Source organism: Pongo pygmaeus, chromosome 14 (genome assembly GCF_028885625.2).
Source record: "Pongo pygmaeus isolate AG05252 chromosome 14, NHGRI_mPonPyg2-v2.0_pri, whole genome shotgun sequence".
NCBI lineage: Eukaryota > Metazoa > Chordata > Mammalia > Primates > Hominidae > Pongo > Pongo pygmaeus.
The window spans coordinates 59,412,151-59,427,236 of NC_072387.2; the positions used below are offsets into that span (position 1 = coordinate 59,412,151).

The 15,086-nt window shown below is 44.2% G+C and overlaps 1 protein-coding gene across 3 annotated transcripts in view; it reads right to left on the reverse strand.

The window, feature by feature from the left end:
• DLEU7 (deleted in lymphocytic leukemia 7) overlaps positions 1-14,844 on the reverse strand; it is a 138,149-nt gene extending 123,305 nt beyond the window's left edge. Inside the window, exons 1-2 of one of the 3 annotated variants that reach the window (XM_063650889.1) lie at positions 14,093-14,820; positions 10,731-10,870 (exon numbers count right to left, since the gene is read on the reverse strand). In XM_063650889.1, coding sequence (XP_063506959.1) covers positions 10,808-10,870; positions 14,093-14,551 — 522 coding nt within the window. In that variant the 5' untranslated portion in view covers positions 14,552-14,820 and the 3' untranslated portion in view covers positions 10,731-10,807. Of the gene's footprint in view, positions 1-10,730; positions 10,871-14,092 lie in introns of those variants that run through there. The other 2 variants (XM_054446743.2, XM_054446741.2) reach the window with 2 other exon arrangements.
• Between the last annotated feature and the right edge of the window lie 242 nt (positions 14,845-15,086).

Genomic DNA, 15,086 nt, shown 5'->3' on the forward strand with positions numbered 1-15,086 from the left:
GCTGTAGCTGCTCTGGTGGGGTGACAGGGGCTTCTTGGAAGCAAGCGGGAGAAGCACTAAACCAGTTTTGGGGATGGAACAAAATGCCTACAAGTGAATCGTTTCATATTTCTTTTTTGGCCATCTTCACACTATTTTTCTTAAGATTGACTGAGTGTTATGAGTTAGGTACGAAGCTCAAAAATTGGCAGGGAGCACATCCAAATGGAAGACTGGCCTGTAGGCCCATCCCTCCTCCCTGCAGCGTAATTGAAAGGGCTTGGCTATTCGAGAGATATTCAAGGCATCAAACCTACACCCCATGTAAAACCAACCCTGGGCTAATCAGAGACCGCCCAGCTGGAGGTCTCCTTTCCTCAGCTCTGTTCTCTCCTACCCACTGTGAGGGAGGTCTCTCGGAAAAACCGCCACACTGTGTACTTTTCTGCATTCTGCGTTGTGCATTTATTAGGAATGCACACATCTGGAATTCTTGAACAACTGAAAATGCACCTGCAAAATCTTAAAACAGAAGACAAGTTAAGCCTTTTTTTAAAGCTTGGTACTGAAAATAAACACTCTCATCATAACTGAAGTCTTGAAGACAAAAAGAATCTAGCAGTGTGAGTCCATTTGAAAGCCTGTTTTCTGAAACCAACACCAGTGGATAATAAGGTCAAAAACCCAATATGACTTAATAGGCTCTAAAATGCAGATAACATTTAAACAATCCACAAGGATTGTGCTTTTTTCTCCTACCATGTCACCTTCAAAATCACTTCTAAATCTACGTAAATTGTAAATCAGCTTGTACTCACTTAACCACCGGCTCTACAACAAGTTGGCTCTTTTCAAAACAGTCACATCTTGAGATACCTTGAGCTTTATTCTCTTACACTGGCCTCCACAAGCTTGTTTCTTCTCACATTTCCCCCTCTAGCTCTCCCTGAAGGTTTCACATCCTCTACGGAGAGCACGAAAGAGAGAGATGGAGAGATGGGGGTGGGAGGGCAGCGAGAAAGAGAACAGAAGAGAAGAAAGAGAAGGAAAGAGAGAGGAGGAGAAGAAGAAAGAGAGAGAAGAAGAAAGAAAAAGAGGCCGGGCACAGCGGCTCATCCCTGTAATCCCAGCACTTTGGGAGGCCAAGGCGGGCAGATCACAAGGTCAGGAGATCGAGACCATCCTGGCTAACACGGTGAAACTCTGTCTCTACTAAAAATACAAAAAGTTAACTGGGTGTGGTGGCAGGCACCTATAGTCCCAGCTATTCAGGAGGCTGAGGCAGGAGAATGGCGTGAACCCAGGAGGCAAAGCTTGCAGTGAGCCGAGATCGTGCCACTGCACTCCAGCCTTGGCGACAAAGCAAGACTCTATCTCAAAAGAAAAAGAAAAAAAAAAGGAAAGAAAAAAAGAAAGAGAGAAAGGAAGGAGGCAAGGAAGGAAGAAGTCTGTGTTGAGGCCTCTCCTTAATAAACTTCTCCCTGGCCAACAAGTTGCTCTCCACTAAAGCAGTCCAGTGCTGGGCCCAACAAAAGAACACAAATCCCTTCTCCAGACCCATTAGCACCTCTACACTGGATGTCTACATAAAAGGGGACTGATGTTTTCTGTTTTAATGGGATGTTGTGGAAAACATACTATCATGAATTATGATTTGCCCCAACTTCATTTGGTTCATCAACATCTAGCTTTGAACTACAAATCACAGGGCCCAGAGCAGTCATCCATCACCTGAACCCAAGGTCAGTCTCAATAGATGTGTAACTGTGTATTAATAAAACACCCATCGGGGAGGAGCCAAGATGGCCGAATAGGAACAGCTCCGGTCTACAGCTCCCAGCGTGAGCGACGCAGAAGACAGGTGATTTCTGCATTTCCATCTGAGGTACCGTGTTCATCTCACTAGGGAGTGCCAGACAGTGGGCGCAGGTCAGTGGGTGAGCACACTGTGCGCCAGCTGAAGCAGGGGCGAGGCATTGCCTCACTCGGGAAGCGCAAGGGGTCAGGGAGTTCCCTTTCCAGGGGTGACAGACGGTACCTGGAAAATCGGGCCACGCCCACCCAAATACTGTGCTTTTCCGATGGGCTTAGGAAACAGTGCACCAGGAGATTATAGCCCGCACCTGGCTCAGAGGGTCCTACGCCCACGGAGTCTCGCTGATTGCTAGCACAGCAGTCTGAGATCAAACAGCAAGGCAGCAGCAAGGCTGGGGGAGGGGCGCCCGCCATTGCCCAGGCTCGCTTAGGTAAACAAAGCAGCCAGAAAGCTTGAACTGGGTGGAGCCCACCACAGCTCAAGGAGGCCTGCCTGCCTCTGTAGGCTCCACCTCTGGGGGCAGGGCACATACAAACAAAAAGACAGCAGTAACCTCTGCAGACTTAAATGTCCCTGTCTGACAGCTTTGAGGAGAGCAGTGGTTCTCCCAGCACGCAGCTGGAGATCTGAGAACGGGCTGACTGCCTCCTCAAGTGGGTCCCTGACCCCTGACCCCCGAGCAGCCTAACTGGGAGGCACCCCCCAGCAGGGGCAGACTGACACCTCACACGGCCGGCCAGGTACTCCAACAGACCTGCAGCTGAGGGTCCTGTCTCTTAGAAGGAAAACTAACAGAAAGGACATCCACACCAAAAACCCATCTGTACATCACCATCATCAAAGACCAAAAGTAGATAAAACCACAAAGATGGGGAAAAAACAGAGCAGAAAAACTGGAAACTCTAAAAAGCAGAGTGCCTCTCCTCCTCCAAAGGAACGCAGTTCCTCACCAGCAACAGAACAAAGCTGGACAGAGAATGACTTTGATGAGCTGAGAGAAGAAGGCTTCAGACGATCAAACTACTCCGAGCTACAGGAGGATATTCAAACCAAAGGCAAAGAAGTTGAAAACTTTGAAAACAATTTAGAAGAATGTATAACTAGAATAACCAATACAGAGAAGTGCTTAAAGGAGCTGATGGAGCTGAAAACCAAGGCTCGAGAACTACGTGAAGAATGCAGAAGCCTCAGGAGCCAATGCGATCAACTGGAAGAAAGGTATCAGCCATGGAAGATGAAATGAATGAAATGAAGCGAGAAAGGAAGTCTAGACAAAAAAGAATAAAAAGAAATGAGCAAAGCCTCCAAGAAATGTGGGACTATGTGAAAAGACCAAATCTATGTCTGATTGGTGTACCTGAAAGTGACGGGGAGAATGGAACCAAGTTGGAAAACACTCTGCAGGATATTATCCAGGAGAACTTCCCCAATCTAGCAAGGCAGGCCAACATTCAGATTCAGGAAATACAGAGAACGCCACAAAGATACTCCTCGAGAAGAGCAACTCCAACACACATAATTGTCAGATTCACCAAAGTTGAAATGAAGGAAAAAATGTTAAGGGCAGCCAGAGAGAAAGGTCGGGTTACCCTCAAAGGGAAGCCCATCAGACTAACAGCGGATCTCTCGACAGAAACCCTACAAGCCAGGAGAGAGTGGGGGCCAATATTCAACATTCTTAAAGAAAAGAATTTTCAACCCAGAATTTCATATCCAGCCAAACTAAGCTTCATAAGTGAAGGAGAAATAAAATCCTTTACAGACAAGCAAATGCTGAGAGATTTTGTCACCACCAGGCCTGCCCTAAAAGAGTTCCTGAAGGAAGCGCTAAACATGGAAAGGCACAACCAGTACCAGCCACTGCAAAATCATGCCAAAATGTAAAGACCATCGAGACTAGGAAGAGACTGCATCAACTAACGAGCAAAATAACCAGCTAACATCATAATGACAGGATCAAATTCACACATAACAATATTAACTTTAAATGTAAATGGACTAAATGCTCCAATTAAAAGACACAGACTGGCAAATTGGATAAAGACTCAAGACCCATCAGTGTGCTGTATTCAGGAAACCCATCTCACGTGCAGAGACACACATAGGCTCAAAATAAAAGGATGGAGGAAGATCTACCAAGCAAATGGAAAACAAAAAAAGGCAGGGGTTGCAATCCTAGTCTCTGATAAAACAGACTTTAAACCAACAAAGATCAAAAGAGACAAAGAAGGCCATTACATAATGGTAAAGGGATCAATTCAACAAGAAGAGCTAACTATCCTAAATATATATGCACCCAATACAGGAGCACCCAGATTCATAAAGCAAGTCCTGAGTGACCTACAAAGAGACTTAGACTCCCACACATTAATAATCGGAGACTTTAACACCCCACTGTCAACATTAGACAGATCAACAACACAGAAAGTCAACAAGGATACCCAGGAATTGAACTCAGCTCTGCACCAAGTGGACCTAATAGACATCTACAGAACTCTCCACCCCAAATCAACAGAATATACATTTTTTTCAGCACCACACCACACCTATTCCAAAATTGACCACGTACTTGGAAGTAAAGCTCTCCTCAGTAAATGTAAAAGAACAGAAATTATAACAAACTATCTCTCAGATCACAGTGCAATCAAGCTAGAACTCAGGATTAAGAATCTCACTCAAAACCGCTCAACTACATGGAAACTGAACAACCTGCTCCTGAATGACTACTGGGTACATAACGAAATGAAGCCAGAAATAAAGATGTTCTTTGAAACCAACGAGAACCAAGACACAACATACCAGAATCTCTGGGATGCATTCAAAGCAGTGTGTAGAGGGAAATTTATAGCACTAAATGCCCATAAGAGAAAGCAGGAAAGATCCAAAATTGACACCCTAACATCACAATTAAAAGAACTAGAAAAGCAAGAGCAAACACATTCAAAAGCTAGCAGAAGGCAAGAAATAACTAAAATCAGAGCAGAACTGAAGGAAATAGAGACACAAAAAACCCTTCAAAAAATTAATGAATCCAGGAGCTGGTTTTTTGAGAGGATCAACAAAATTGATAGACCGCTAGCAAGATTAATAAAGAAAAAAAGAGAGAAGAATCAAATAGATGCAATAAAAAATGATAAAGGGGATATCACCACCGATCCCACAGAAACACAAACTACCATCAGAGAATACTACAAACACCTCTACGCAAATAAACTAGAAAATCTAGAAGAAATGGATAAATTCCTCAACACATACACCCTCCCAAGACTAAACCAGGAAGAAGTTGAATCTCTGAATAGACCAATAACAGGAGCTGAAATTGTGGCAATAATCAATAGCTTACCAACCAAAAAGAGTCCAGAACCAGATGGATTCACAGCTGAATTCTACAGAGGTACAAGAAGGAACTGGTACCATTCCTTCTGAAACTATTCCAATCAATAGAAAAAGAGGGAATCCTCCCTAACTCATTTTATGAGGCCAGCATCATCCTGATACCAAAGCTGGGCAGAGACACAACCAAAAAAGAGAATTTTAGACCAATATCCTTGATGAACATTGATGCAAAAATCCTCAATAAAATACTGGCAAACAGAATCCAGCAGCACATCAAAAAGCTTATCCACCATGATCAAGTGGGCTTCATCCCTGGGATGCAAGGCTGGTTCAATATATGCAAATCAATAAATGTAATCCAGCATATAAACAGAACCAAAGACAAAAACACATGATTATCTCAATAGATGCAGAAAAGGCCTTTGACAAAATTCAACAACGCTTCATGCTAAAAACTCTCAATAAATTAGGTATTGATGGGACGTATCTCAAAATAATAAGAGCTATCTATGACAAACCCACAGCCAATATCATACTGAATGGGCAAAAACTGGAAGCATTCCCTTTGAAAACTGGCACAAGACAGGGATGCCCTCTCTCACCACTTCTATTCAACATAGTGTTGGAAGTTCTGGCCAGGGCATTCAGGCAAGAGAAGGAAATAAAGGGTATTCAATTAGGAAAAGAGGAAGTCAAATTGTCCCTGTTTGCAGACGACATGATTGTATATCTAGAAAACCCCATTGTCTCAGCCCAAAGTCTCCTTAAGCTGATAAGCAACTTCAGCAAAGTCTCAGGATACAAAATCAATGTACAAAAATCACAAGCATTCTTATACACCAATAACAGACAAACAGAGAGCCAAATCATGAGTGAACTCCCATTCACAATTGCTTCAAAGAGAATAAAATACCTAGGAATCCAACTTACAAGGGATGTGAAGGACCTCTTCAAGGAGAACTACAAACCACTGCTCAAGGAAATAAAAGAGGATACAAACAAATGGAAGAACATTCCATGCTCATGGGTAGGAAGAATTAATACCGTGAAAATGGCCATACTGCCCAAGGTAATTTACAGATTCAATGCCATCCCCATCAAGCTACCAATGACTCTCTTCACAGAATTGGAAAAAACTACTTTAAAGTTCATATGGAACCAAAAAAGAGCCCGTATTGCCAAGTCAATCCTAAGCCAAAAGAACAAAGCTGGAGGCATCACACTACCTGACTTCAAACTATACTACAAGGCTACAGTAACCAAAACAGCATGGTACTGGTACCAAAACAGAGATATAGATGAATGGAACAGAACAGAGCCGTCAGAAATAACGCCACATATCTACAACTATCTGATCTTTGACAAACCTGAGAAAAACAAGAAATGGGGAAAGGATTCCCTATTTAATAAATGGTGCTGGGAAAACTGGCTAGCCATATGGAGAAAGCTGAAACTGGATCCCTTCCTTACACCTTATACAAAAATCAATTCAAGATGGATTAAAGACTTAAATGTTAGACCTAAAACCATAAAAACCCTAGAAGAAGACCTAGGCAATACCATTCAGGACATAGGCATGGGCAAGGACTTCATGTCTAAAACACCAAAAGCAATGGCAACAAAAGCCAAAATTGACAAATGGGATCTAATTAAACTAAAGAGCTTCTGCACAGCAAAGGAAACTACCATCAGAGTGAACAGGCAACCTACAAAATGGGAGAAAATTTTCGCAACCTACTCATCTGACAAAGGGCTAATATCCAGAATCTACAATGAACTCCAACAAATTTACAAGAAAAAAACAAACAACCCCATCAAAAAGTGGGCGAAGGACATGAACAGACACTTCTCAAAAGAAGACATTTATGCAGCCAAAAAACACATGAAAAAATGCTCACCATCACTGGCCATCAGAGAAATGCAAATCAAAACCACAATGAGATACCATCTCACACCAGTTAGAATGGCAATCATTAAAAAGTCAGGAAACAACAGGTGCTGGAGAGGATGTGGAGAAATAGGCACACTTTTACACTGTTGGTGGGACTGTAAACTAGTTCAACCCTTGTGGAAGTCAGTGTGGTGATCCTCAGGGATCTAGAACTAGAAATTCCATTTGACCCAGCCATCCCATTACTGGGTATATACCCAAAGGACTATAAATCATGCTGCTATAAAGACACATGCACACGTATGTTTATTGCGGCATTATTCACAATAGCAAAGACTTGGAACCAACCCAAATGTCCAACAACGATAGACCTGATGAAGAAAATGTGGCACATATACACCATGGAATACTATGCAGCCATAAAAAATGATGAGTTCATGTCCTTCGTAGGGACATGGATGAAACTGGAAATCATCATTCTCAGTAAACTATCGCAAGAACAAAAAACCAAACACCGCATATTCTCACTCATAGATGGGAATTGAACAATGAGAACACATGGACACAGGAAGGGGAACATCACACTTTGGGGACTGTTGTGGGGTGGGGGGAGGGGGGAGGGATAGCATTGGGAGATATACCTAATGCTAGATGACGAGTTAGTGGGTGCAGCGCACCAGCATGGCACATGTATACATATGTAACTAACCTGCACATTGCGCACATGTACCATAAAACCTAAAGTATAATAATAATAAAATAAAATAAAAGAACAAAAAATACCCAATGAAGAACCAAAGTATTAGCCAGTCACCATTAAAAAGTCTATCATCCACAGGAAATTAAACATTTTTACTTGTGGTGTACCCACTGGAAATGCACACAAATAACTAAGGCTCCTGTTGCATTTGCTTTGGGTACCACACCATTTCCAGCTAAAAATCCAGTGAAAAGCACTTTTGTGATGGGTATAAGCACTTGATTCAGGGATGCTCACCAGGCAAACCCAAAAATTGTAAAATAAAACACTGTAACATTTTCACCAGGATGTCAAACATAAGTAGTTTTGTTTTAGGCCTTTCCTGAAGTATCTTTCCCTAAATGTTCATTTCAGAAAGCTTTTATGTCCTGATTTTCATATCATTCATATTATAAGAAATTGCAAAGCTATACATAAGCTACTTCTAGAGCAGTCACCGTATCCATGGGTTAGGGGGAGAGAATAACAGAAATTCTGTGACTCATCACTGCACCTTTTTTCTAACATAAAAGCATGATTTTGTCACAGATAATGAGTACCACCCTTGGCTATGGCTACTGATTATATAACGGTGAGCATTTATGTCTTCAATAGTATGTTAGTAATCTTTGAAGACACAAATCTCAAATTTGCAGAAGCTGGCTTCACTTGTTCAGAGGAAGACATTGATGATGAGTGCTTTTTTCCCCAATGGGAAAAAGATTTGATTATTATTATTACCGTTAAAAGGTTGCTGCCTCATGAATTCGTACTGACTGTTATTTTTGTGAATTCTGTTCTTGATATTAACAAATACAGATACTTCTGGAAAGTGGCAGCGACACATTCAAATGTTTTCAAAGTTTGCTAATGACAAGGAAGGGAAGGATGGGAATTCATGGGGCTGGGTATTTAGAGAAAGCTTTAAGCATGTTTATGGACCAAAAGGGTCAGCAGAAAGGGGCAGTAGAAAATATAAGGGGAGAGAAAATTGATAGAAACAGGTCCAGGGGCAAGTGAAAGATTTGCTTATTATTTTTTTTACCAATGGGAAAAAAAGCACTCATCATCATTGTCTTCCTCTGAACAAGTCAATATTCATACTTGGAGTTTGCAATGACTGCGAAGCCAAAGCCAGCAGTTTTATGACTGCTGCTCTTGCAACACAGAATGAGAAAACCAGCAAGGACTATCAAACATGAGGGAATAATTGGTACCAGAATGCGCTCACTGAAACAGGTGACCTCACAGGCAGGTTTCATCTGCAAGGGCAAAAACGTTCTTCTGCCTCTGAAAGTTAGCTTCCGCCACAATTTCCATGAAACTTGCTTTAGAACAGAACTCTTGGAAACTATAAATGTTTTTAATTCTCAGAGGAAGATAGACAAAACTCAATCAGAGTAACTTCATAATTGGCTTGGCTAACGGTCCCTATGTGAGTTAGTCATTTTCAGCAGTTTAAAAAATCCTAGACTAGCTTCCTTCTGGTGTCCTGCACACTTCTATGCTCCCTTTGGGTGGCAAATATCGAATGCATTCCTGCTAGTATTACTAGTTTGACAGTGATGTCCTGAGTTTACCTGGTGCTTTCTGTCACTGTATCAGATGGCCATGATGGAAGGAGGTACAGAGATCATCCAGTGTTATGGACTAAATTGTGTGGTCCCCTCATTCATATGTTCAACCCCCAATGTGACTATATTTGGAGATAGGGTCTTAGCGAGGTAAAGATAAAATGAAGTTACAAGGTGGCTTGAATCTGATAGGACTGGTGTTCTTATAAGAAGAGACACCAAAGACATGCAAAGCTTTCTCTCTCTGCTTGCACGCACTGCGGACGGGCCACGTGAGGACACAGCGAGAAGGCAGCTGTCTGCAAGCCAGGAAGGAAGCTCTTACTAGAAACGGAATTTGTTGGCACCATGATTTTGGACTTCCAACCTCCAGAACAGGGAGAATATAAATGTCTGTTATTTAAGTCACCCCGTCTGTGGTATTTTGCTATGGCAGCGGAGCTGCCAGGCTACGATGTGACTGTTGTAGTCCAAGCAGTGTACACAGTGCAGAGCATGTACAACTACAGCCCCTAAGATCTCTCACATACACAATTTCAGCATGATGTTCGTAACACCCCTAAGGGCAAGCACTGTGATATAGGAGAATAAGTTAGATGAAACCCATCACTTCTTAGCTGCAGGGTCTTGAGCAAAGTCCTCAATTCCTCCAAGCCTCAGTTTCCTCCTGTTATAAATGTTTGTTAAGCTGGTTAAATCTAGTCTCTGCAGCAAATTTAATAAGATTTGGTACTGTTAAGCATTTTTCATCCACCATGAAGAAACGCACTGCATGGGTGTTTGCATGTGTATGATCATTTCTAAGTGTTCAAAAGGAATACTATGTTGGTTTCTTTAATTAAAGAGTAAAATCCTATTTTTAAATGTCTGTTATCATTGTGGTGAGAATTTTTCTGCCTTCATGCCTGCAAATTTCACTGCCTTAACCTTCTGGTGGATTGATCAGTGAGTCACTCACTGGTGACACCTCTAAGCCTGTCACTAGGCATGAGGCTAAATCTGACCTCTAGATAGTGTAGGCTTCCTGGAAATCTCTTTGGGTCATCCTAAGTGTGTTTTTGTCGATAGTTCCAGAAAAGTAGAAACAGAGTTCATGGATCATATTCATTAATATCAAGAATAGAATTCACAAAAATAACAGTCAATAAGAATTCATGAGGCATCAACCTGTTAACAGTAATAATAATGATAATCATAATAGCTCAAAAAGATGGAGATTAACTTTGGGAAGCCACTGACTAAACGCATTATCTCAGTAACCCTTTAGGTTAGATACCATTGTCCTCATTATACAGGGAGGAAACTGAGGGACAGAAAGGCTAAGTAACTTACCCAAGGGCCAATGACAGGAAGTGGAAGAGTAGGTTTGAAATGCTCCATGGGACTTGACTGCTGTGCTATGCTGTCTCCACTGCAGGATCTCTAATGCCTGTCATCTGCGCCATGGGCTTTAGTTCAAGTGAGTCTTCCTCCTACCTTCTGTGGTAAGTAACACCACCAAAGAGATCTGATGTTGGGGAGGTTCCCACATACTTCTATGTGATACAAAATAGTTATTTCCATTCCCGGAAATCCTCCTAAAAGGATTTCTGAAATCATTCTATTGTATAAAATCTGTATGTTCCTAATTTAAAAATATACAAAACACCTTTCCAAGTCATTTGAATTAACACTAGTATTAAGGAAGCTAAGTCCGCATAACCAGCCCCCTGGAAAGACAGAATGCTATCTCCTCAAGTCTAAGTGCTGTGTAATCATTACTCTATCTCAAACGGAGATATTACCTATTCTGCAAACAGCAAACCAAGCAAAATTCCTAGGTGCTGCCAAGGGAACAAATCATGCAGAGAAACTGCTCTCTGCTTCTCTCGAAAGCCCTGGCTATTCCCAGGGGCCCTAAAACTCATTATCCCTCTGCGGGTGAATAGCAGATTCCAGTAGCTGTATACTTCTAGAAAGTGGAAGCAATACATCTAAATGTTTTCAAAGTTTGCTCATGACAAGGAAGGGAAGGATGGGGACTCAAGGGGTGGGTAAGTAAAGAGTGTTATGGACCAAGAGGGTCAGCAAAGAGGGGGCAGTAGAAAATGTAAGGAGAGAGAACATTGATAGAAACAGGAGCAAGTGAAAGATTTGCTCCAGTGGAATTAACATGAATATACATGGGGATGGGGGGCAGCACTTGAATTTTAGAGACAAAAATGAAGATGAGTAGAAATGCAATTTTTTAGGTAGAAAGATATTTCTGTCCACTGGCCTCTATTTTCTCAGAAAAGGTGTGAGAGGGTTGAGGTTTGGATGAAGAAGGCTTGAGGAGGATGGAAAATGTTTAGAATCAAAAGTCAATTAGAAAGGGCTAAAAGGACCGGGCGTGGAGGTGCATGCCTGTAATCCCAGTTACTCGGAAGGCTGTGGCAGGAGAATCGCTTGAACCCAGGAGGCGGAGGTTGCGGTGAGCCGAGATCACGCCATTGCACTCCAGCCTGGGCGACAAGAGCGAAAACTCCGTCTCAAAAAAAAAAAAAAAAAAGAAAGGGCTAAAAGGATTTCCAAGTAGAAGTGACTGTGGCATTAAGCTAAAATGGCATAGTTTATAGTGGACTGCTTCCAGAGCAGAAGACACGGGGTTTAGTCCATTGCCACTGAGTTGGGTCAAGCCCTTAGACAACTGTCTTCTGACCTGACTTTCAAACTGAAACCTACCCTTCTGTGATTTATCCAGGCTTCTGTGACTTGCCTACCCTCTGCTTGCAAGACAATCCAAGGTCCTCAGCATGACACACAGGCCTTTCCCTAACTGGCCCCTATTTGTGTCTCCAGCATCAGTTTTTGCCTTCTGCCATATTGAACTTAACTGTAGTTCCTCCAGAGCCTCAGGCCCTTTCAGTGCTGCTGGGCCTTAACCAAAGGATTCTCCTGAAATATTTTTCCCTTTAATGTCTGGGAAATAACATGTATTTTTTTTTTAAACGCTGCCTCCTCTGAGAAGCCTTCCAGGGTCACCTTAGGTAAAACTGATTGTCAGTTTCTCTTTTTGCCAGCCTTACCTATGCCCTGTATGTGCTACTGACATCACAAGTCACTTCATATTTCATCTATTTTAAAATGCACTTTTATTCACATTTTTTAAAAATCCCTGAAATCAGCCAGATGTGGTGGTACATATTTGTAGTTGCAGCTACTCAGGAGGCTGAGGCAGAAGGATCACTTGAGCCCAGGGCTCAAGGCTGTAGTGTTATGATCGCATCTGCGAATGGCTACCGCACTGCAGCCTTGGCAACACAGGTAGACCTTGTCTCAAATTAAAAAAAAAAAAAAAACCCTTAAATTAGCATGTAACTTATAATCAATGGTGTATCATAATTTAATGACAGGATTAAAAAAAAATGTTGGTGTTACCAAAAAAAAAAAAAAAGTACATCTTACATTGGAGAGCATTTGGTGAAATGCAGCTTCATTTTCTAACTTTCTAAAGTGAGTTTGGAGTGCTTCTCATCTTGCCTCCCACCCCACCATCCCCACCACCTTTGGCAGTGTCTGGAGACATTTTTGGCTGTATCAACTTGCGACGAGGAATATGCTGCTGGCATCTAACACGTAGAGGCGAGAGATGCTGCTAAACATCCTATAATACATAGGACAACCCCCGACAACAAAGAATTAGCCAGGTCAAAATGTGAATAGTACAGAGATTGAGAAACCCCTATGTAGAGAAACAATACCTATTGGGGTATATAATAGGCTTTATTATGTTTGATTTTAAATAAATCTTTTACAGTGTATAGTGCAACTTAATATATAGCAACTTTTTCCAAACCTTGGCTTGTACAGAATAGCAACTCTTGAGACATATTCTAAGCTCTCCTCATCACCCCTCCCCAACTCCTTCTGCTAGATGCCCCAGGGAAATCAATACAGCAATGCTCCTGGTCAAAATCTGAAAGCCAGAATGTCTCAGAGAGATTCGTGACCTTAAACCAATTAGGTTAGTTAATGGCAAGTCCAGGACTGAAACCCAGACCCCCAGATTTCCGCAATCTCACTCAGCCTGGGAGACAGCTGCTCCCTTCCCGGGCTAAATTGGCTAACATAGTTTGGTACCTTAAGAGGAAACGTGCCCTACCTATATGAGCTGGGTGACTTAGCAAGAGTTTAGCATTTAGTATTCACGCTTTAACACCCGGGACCCACCCGGCTCTCACCCCACTTTATGAGAATGTAGGTTGACTCTGTAAGACCCCTTAGCTCTGTGGGGAATTGGATTTATGCAAAAAATAATAGTGATTCATGAATGTGAAGGAACTTTAAATAAAAGTAGTTGATTTCATCATACAAAAGGCAGAAGGGACTTAGTAAGTGTATTTAAGGCTCTGGAGGAAGCGTTATTAATTTGGAAAGTGGGTGGGGGGGAGCTGTCCTCTATCTCTACAAGCTGCACGTGCGGAAAGGGCCTTTCTAGCGCAGGAAGCTGATTTATGTGAGAGAGGAAGGAGTTCCAGGGGGAGGTTTTGGCAAGGCAGTCCCCACATCTCGGTTGTGCCAGCCAGGCGGGCCTCAGGTGGGTGTGGGGCTCCCTGCCCCTCCTGCTGAGTCCCCAGAGTGTCCCCCGCCCTCTTCCTTCTCCCATCGGGGCTGAATCACAGTGGGCAGCAGTGTTTGGGATCCTGCGATCCACCCATCGCCATCCCAGCAGCCCCACCCTTGGAGAATGGGAGGTTACCCTGCACGCCAGAGGGGATGGCGGGGGCCAGACTCACCTTCAGGTGGATGGGAAAGGACCGCTCCTGCTGGAGGGGCCCCAGCAGCGTCTGCTCCACGCTGACCAGCTCCGAAGTCGAGTCCACCACGCGGGCCAGCGCGCTGCGCATCGCCATCCGGGCCAGGGTGCAGGGCCTGCGGTCCCGGGGGAAGGGCAGCAACTCGGCGCCCCCCTCAGCGCCTCGCACTACCTCCTCCTCTGGAGAGTTCGCCCGCGCCGCAGTCCGCCGACTCCTGGTCCCCACGCCCTCGCCCTGCTCCTCGCGCCGGGGCCCCGGCCGGGCCCGCGGCGGGCCTGAGCCACGGGCTGGAGCGGTGGACACGTGGTCTGGGTCCCGCGGGTTCCCGGGGACGCCTAGACCGTCCCCCCAGCCCCACTCCTGCTGCAGCAGCTGCAAGGTCTGCAGAGCCACCATTTGGTGGCTGATGGAGGCCACTAAGGGCGCAGGGCTGGCCATCGCCTCCGCTGGCGGCTCGGCGTGCTCCGCGTGCAGGTGGAGCAGCAGCGAGGGAGGCGGGGGCGTTGGGGTCGCCAGGGTCACATTTTCTAACCCGCAGCTCCTCGGCCTCTGGGTCTCACAGCGTGTGTGGTCGGCCCCGCCCCCGGCTCTGAATCGGTGACCCGTGCTGGCCTCTGCCTTCGCCCGAAGTCCGAATCAGGCGTGTTCTGACCCAAAGCTGCCTGACGCGCTGCTCGGTGTGCACTTGAAAATCAGCGAAATGCTGAGCGCTGCTTCTTCCCTCTCTCCAGGGCTTTGATGAGAAAACGTGCTGCTTTGTGCGGGCGCATCCATCGGCGGGGATACCCCGCCCCCACCTCCTTCGAAGGATGCCTGCCAATGACCACTGAGGTCTGGGAGGTGGGGGTGCAAAAGACCCACTCTAGGGCGAAAGTACGAAGAGCTCTAGAAAAACTTGCAAAAGGAAGACTGTGCCTTTCCCAACCCGAGGGGAATTTTCAGAAACGTGTTGAAGCAGCCTTCAAGGCCTTGC